Source organism: Ciona intestinalis, unplaced genomic scaffold (genome assembly GCF_000224145.3).
Source record: "Ciona intestinalis unplaced genomic scaffold, KH HT000146.2, whole genome shotgun sequence".
Classification (NCBI taxonomy): Eukaryota; Metazoa; Chordata; class Ascidiacea; order Phlebobranchia; family Cionidae; genus Ciona; species Ciona intestinalis.
Genome location: NW_004190468.2, coordinates 102,050 through 108,049, shown reverse-complemented (window position 1 = coordinate 108,049; position 6,000 = coordinate 102,050). Strand labels below are relative to the sequence as shown.

The 6,000-nt window shown below is 42.5% G+C and overlaps 1 protein-coding gene across 2 annotated transcripts in view; it reads left to right on the top strand.

Moving 5' to 3' along the window:
- The first annotated feature begins 957 nt into the window (after positions 1 to 957).
- The window catches only part of adamts9 (ADAM metallopeptidase with thrombospondin type 1 motif, 9), a 35,290-nt gene continuing 30,247 nt past the window's right edge, over positions 958 to 6,000 (top strand). The window contains exons 1-3 of one of the 2 annotated variants that reach the window (XM_026839048.1): positions 958 to 1,794; positions 2,182 to 2,708; positions 5,690 to 5,858. In XM_026839048.1, the coding sequence (XP_026694849.1) occupies positions 1,545 to 1,794; positions 2,182 to 2,708; positions 5,690 to 5,858 (946 nt within the window). In that variant the 5' untranslated portion in view covers positions 958 to 1,544. The remainder of the gene's footprint in view (positions 1,795 to 2,181; positions 2,709 to 5,689; positions 5,859 to 6,000) is intronic. The other variant, XM_026839049.1, reaches the window with a different exon arrangement.

The following is a 6,000-nucleotide window of genomic DNA, read 5'->3' as shown; positions in this document are numbered from 1 at the left end:
AGGGTAAAAGGCGGGAGCCACCCGAAAGAGAGAGCTGCGTGCGAACAAGAGAAAAAGTTTTTACCGGCAACCTTTACCCGCCGTTTTCATGAATGATATGAAGTTGTATTACCCGAGATGCGTCAGCACTCAGTGTTCAGATCAAGTTTGGTATTAACACAATGCGTACCAAGTTAAAACAAAAAGGCATGACTATTGTATTGAAGATTAGCATTTGATTTTAGATAGTAAATGCTTTAATAGATTAACTTTAAAGAAACTAACGTTCGCAGAATTATGCCAGTTTGTCTTCAATAATAGAATTGCGCAGCAATGAGATGGTCAGGTGCAACGACTAGCAGGTTAGTGAGGCCGACGATAAATATTTTACTCTGCCGCGTCAAATAAAGCGTTTTCCCGCGCGGGTGACATAAATTGTCCCGACGTTAAAATTGACCGTGCAGTTTAGGAATAACAGATTACAATTATGAATATGATATGAGGTTGAGGTTACGTTTAAAGTGGGTTAACTAAGAAAAAGTAAATTTAAATGACAAAATACAGATAGTTTGTAGGTGATTATTAAATACTCTTATGCGATGTATGATAAGTAGTTAAATAGTGTGTATATATGTGATGACGAAGCACAAAGATCGCAAATCGTGCACCAAAGCTGCAGAAGTCGAAATCCCGAACAGCCATCAATCGCAAACCGGGTCAAAATGACGTCATCGTAAAGCCTGCGTGACTACTGTCGTTGTCTGTAACTTCGTGGTCGCTTTGCCTGCCTGCAATAATTACAACCGTTCTTTTATCGACTAGTCAAGAGTGTTCATTAAAAGTCGATTAGCTCTGTCAGCACCAACGTAGGACAAACAGTAATACACATCGAGTTATAGTCGTTGAACTTACAGCTCACACAACAAATATAATAAACTTGCTTGCTTATGTCGACTCATGTGGTTGAGTAAGTTGTAATCAATTTTCTTTTTGGTCAAAAGGTTTAGGTAGGACCGACATTAGTAACTGTTATCTATTTGGACACCTACCAACAAGCTTTACTGTCGGACCTAGAAATATAATTTAACTAATTGCATCGTTATCACTCGGTGTTATCTCAACGCTCGCCGTTGGAATAATTTAGTCGGATTTATCGCCTCGGTTGCAGGCGCTCTGTTCTTCAATTCGACCAGAAGTGTCTTCTGCCGGCGACTAATTAATCATACTGCCCGTCTGAACTATAAGCCAACTGGGCGGCCAGGTCAGCTTCCTATGCAGATTTAGCGAGCTGCTAATATCCCGATATGTAAGGCATGGTAACCAAGATAAGCTTAACGGCCTTCAAGGCGGTGGACTGCGCTCTTATTCAGGACGTTTGAGTATTTTGATTACATCACGGCACCCAGCGGTGTCGCCTTATGAACAGGTTGCCCACTGAGATAGCACGAGACAGGGAAGCAACTACTCTGTTATAATCTGCAAGTACAGGCTACCTCAGCAACTTGATTTAGTGTTTGCGAAGATCGTTGATCAGCGAATGCCCCTTCGACGTTAAACTTTTAAAGATGAAAACTACCACATCATCATCAGGATTAACCGTCATACTTTTCGCTATACTTTATTTATGGAATTTCGTCGGCTGTACATTTCCAAGTAACTCGGACACCTCGAGATTTTCTTTTAACCACCGTACCTCAGAAGAACCTCTTACTAATAAAGCTTATTTCGACGTTGACCCTTCAAAACTGTTTACCAAAAATCAACATCGCGAGGACCAAAATAGGAATACACGCAAGATAACTAGCAAAGTTGAAGGTATGTATCCCTTTATAATATAATGCGGTATTTGTCAGTTTTTGTGAATAGGAAAAGTGTTTAAACAAACAGCCATATGAGGATAATTAATTTAAGTAATAAGCCGCCCACGCTGTTTTAATGAAGTTTAATTGTTAACCATGTATTAGGTGGCAGGTACGGCTCCCTTGTTAGCTGTCGGTTGTGGGGTAATTTGTCCAACCATAACTTGACACAAGGTTGTTTCAAGTGGCAATTAGCGGATTGGTTAGATAGTTATGTTCCTATTTAGTTTAATGCAACGTGATATTCCCCTTATCACAGCCTCAGTGTATACGTTGACTTCGTCTGTAATTATGTAATTACCAACTTTGAGTTATCTGTTATCGATCTCCAATCTATTTTTAGAAAATCTTGCGCACGGCTTCGACGAGAATGAGGTCGTCGTGCCGATCCGGGTGCATCACGTGACCGGACACCCGGTTCACCATGGACGTCATTTCCGGACGAGGAAAAAGGAAGAACGAGATTCTCCGAAGGACAGGAGGCGAAGAGATGTGGAAGAAGACGAGAGAGAAACTATCCTCCGAGGTATATTGAATCTACAGAACAAAAGTACAGAAAGGACTATTCTCGATGTGATCCCGGATCAGTATCGGACAGATTATTTGGAAGATGAATTCGTTCGGGAAGAAGATCGTTTAGAACATGGGATCGCGAACTATTCCTTAGATGCGTTCGGGGAGCGATTCTTGTTACATCTTATGCCATTCGATGGCTTTCTTGCCCCAAACTACACCCTGCATTACATGGGTGATGCCGCAACGGACGGTTTTGCTGGGGCAAGCTTAGGTGTGCCGCGACACTGTTTCTACTCCGGATATGTAAATGAACGGCCGGAACACACAGCTGTGCTCTCTGTATGTAGTGGACTGGTAAGTGAGATCTTACTTCTTGTGTGTTGTAAGTTGATTGAATAATTACAGGTTTCCTTATTAATAACCGTAAAAGGCGAACGCTGTGGCTACTCATGTGCACTTGAAACTGCCCAGTGTAGAACAGAAGGAAGCAGTTCGATACGCCATTTGAATTTCCACGTTTGGTTGGCTATTTTTGAGGCGTTTCGCGCCGCCCTGGCTACTTAACGACATTTGTAACCATCGGACACTTGGTAAACGATTACGGTCATTGGTGTCAAAAATTGTCAGCCATGTCACAACCGGAAACAAGAAATCGTTAACCTCTGCCGTTGCTCGTTATACGTCATTTTCCGTCTCTTAAATTTGCACCAGCGGGTAATTAATTGTTCGTGTGGGCTTGCTTGTAAGCCGAAGATCGTTCTTTAAATTTATCATTACGCCCTTAAACAATGGAGCAATTTAGCTCTTGGATAATCGAATTAAACCGACTGTGTCGACCACGAAATCAATGGAGCGCATTGTATTAGTGAAGCTGCAGTGTGCGGTCGCTTGACACAGATGCGGTGTACAGTGATGGTGAATCTTATGTCAGAAGAATTCGTTGTTCGCCGACAGTTTCTTATACGATTGCCACGCTTTGTTTATTTGTCTGTAACTGGACGCTGCGCATGTCGTCGTACAATTCACCCGGCGTCGCCCGAGGCTCCACTGTCGATTTATGTTCGAGTACTGTGGTCTATCTTTGCAGGACTTAACACGAGTTAAGCTCTACAGCAAACACGGCTGCGGTACGCTTGATAACCGACCCCCTATATACCAATCCTATGACTACACGGTGAATTCAGTCACTGTCCGTTAATCCAGTAGTCATATCTGCCCCTCGTATTCGCATACGTAATCCGTGGCAACAATAGCCACATATTCACACCTTCTTGTGCAAATGCTAACGGATAAAGGATAGTTCTGCACTTCAACATAAGGCTATCGCGCCCTTGAAGTATAAGTCAATAAAGTGCGAGGTCCGCAAACACGATTCGCCGTGTATAAGCAGACGAAATCCTTGCGGTCGCTTAGGAATGCTAAGATTTTCGCAAGCCTTCACCGAAAATAGCTTTCGCCGGTAACCGATGAAGTTGATTCACGGTTCATGCTTGCAAAGCGTGTGTATTACATACGCTGTGTCATTCTCGACTTACAGACGTCGATGAAGATGTATGAGTGAAGATTGTGAGAATAAAGACTTCCCACGCCTGGATAACTACGTTAGTTAACCCACCGTAAACAACTTTTGTAACAATTGGGTACGCACTTGATCGAATCAACGAATTCCTGCAGTGTTAACTTTTGTGTCCAGTTACAGTAAAGCTATTTTATGGACCGCATTGATAAAAGAACTGCTGCCTTAGTAATGGTTAGTATCCAAGCACATCTGATGTTGACAGTCGTAAAATCAAGTGAGCCAGCACAAACGCGCAGCGGGTAATCGTGCCCGAAAAATAAACATGTAAATCCGGCGGTGACCACAGTCTTATTATATCCGACAATGCGCTGTGAAATTCGGTTACCTGCCGGTGCCACTTCACCATCAATGTACAATCCCACTGTCGTAACTTACATGATAACACTTCTCGCAGCTTATACATAAGCATGAGATTGATGGTTTGTTTTATGTGCTTAACATTTGATGTGTTTTTAGGATTACTTATTGTTTGTTTTGTTATGCAATATAATCTGCTGGTGATTAGGTGTGCGTTGCGAAAGTAACTTGAGAAATTAGCTTTGTTTAAGTTATACCGTACTCAGCACTGTTTTTACCTTTATTGTTCGTTGTATGAACTACCATATACCAGTTGTCGATAGGTCGGTGGTTTGATTTTCACGCTTTAAGAAATAGAAACCGTTCACTGCAGATTTGGCAACACATTTCTTAAAGACAAAACCGCATCAGTCTGGCTTTAACATAATACGGCTTATCCACTTTGTGTTCGGCAAGCTACCACACATGCCCGGCTATACGCATGGCTGCGTGGACGCTATGCAGGAACCGGTACAGTTGTCACATCAATACCGGAACCGCAAGCGGTAAACTCGATCAATCGGACGACAAGAAAATTTTCTTCCGTTTATTTCGCTTGAACATATTTGGTAGCGCACCACCTGCGAATGAACATCGCAAACATGATCTTTAACGCAATATGTAATTCAACCTGTAAATTTTCGCGATGGGGCTGTTCTCATATCCACAATGAATTGGTCGGTGTTTAAGACCAAATATTCGGCATACCTTAAATTTTACCCTGTACAGATAAATACTATTTTCCCGGCGTGATATCGACGTCCGGGCGCGAAGCAAATTGCACTTTTGTCGTGTAAATTCGTGGTTATCCGCTTCCGGCAAAGTGTGTAATAATAACTGTGCGGTGCGCTCATCAGGCGCCTCTAACCGGTGTGACCTGGGCGTGTTACAACGGTTGTAATTATTAGTGACGTAAATTTTTAACTCGCGCTTTTTACATACAGCAACCTTGTAAACCTTTCTAAAAAAAATCCAAGTTCTAAAGGGCAAGCATAAAACTGTCATTGTAGCCGATTGACGACGCTCAAATGGTTCATTGTATTTTCCGTTTTTTTGTGCAGGTAGTCGTTTCGCTTCGGCGCCTATGTCCACGCTGTTTGCATGCGTGGAATGATGTCACTCGGTCCAAAACAAGGTTCCCTTTGTGGCACGCTTACTTGGAAAGGGTAGCCGACCACAGCTGAATATAAATAATAACAATCGTCGTATTCAGACTAAGTAACCCAAGCAACAACATAAAGTTGGTTTCTATGCGCAGTATTTTTACTGCTTGCTGTAAACAATCTTTCTACTGTCGAAATCGCGTATATCGATGATAATTTAAGTGTCTTAACTGTATAGGTTTATGGATGGTGATAGCGAATATAATCGCGTCAATAACTCTATTACACATATATTGACGTTATCCCTTACATTGCAGTTCGGTGCATTTCGAACAGACACATCGGACTACCTCATTCAGCCCGAGCATAAAAGTTCTGGTTCCGAACACGATGAAGCGGAAGAAGAAGGAGCTAAAAGACATCGAATATTTCGCCGAAGCACTCGGGCTGCTGGCAGCACGGGAAAGAGCTTGTGCGGATACACAGGTGAGAAAATGTCATGTCAACTATATACCAATCAATCGTATAGGCCTTCCGTGACCCTGAATAACCTGACTGCCCAGTTTTCAATATTCAGCTGCCGTGTGATAACCAGTAAGATGATCCGTAACAGCTGCAAGTCAAAGTT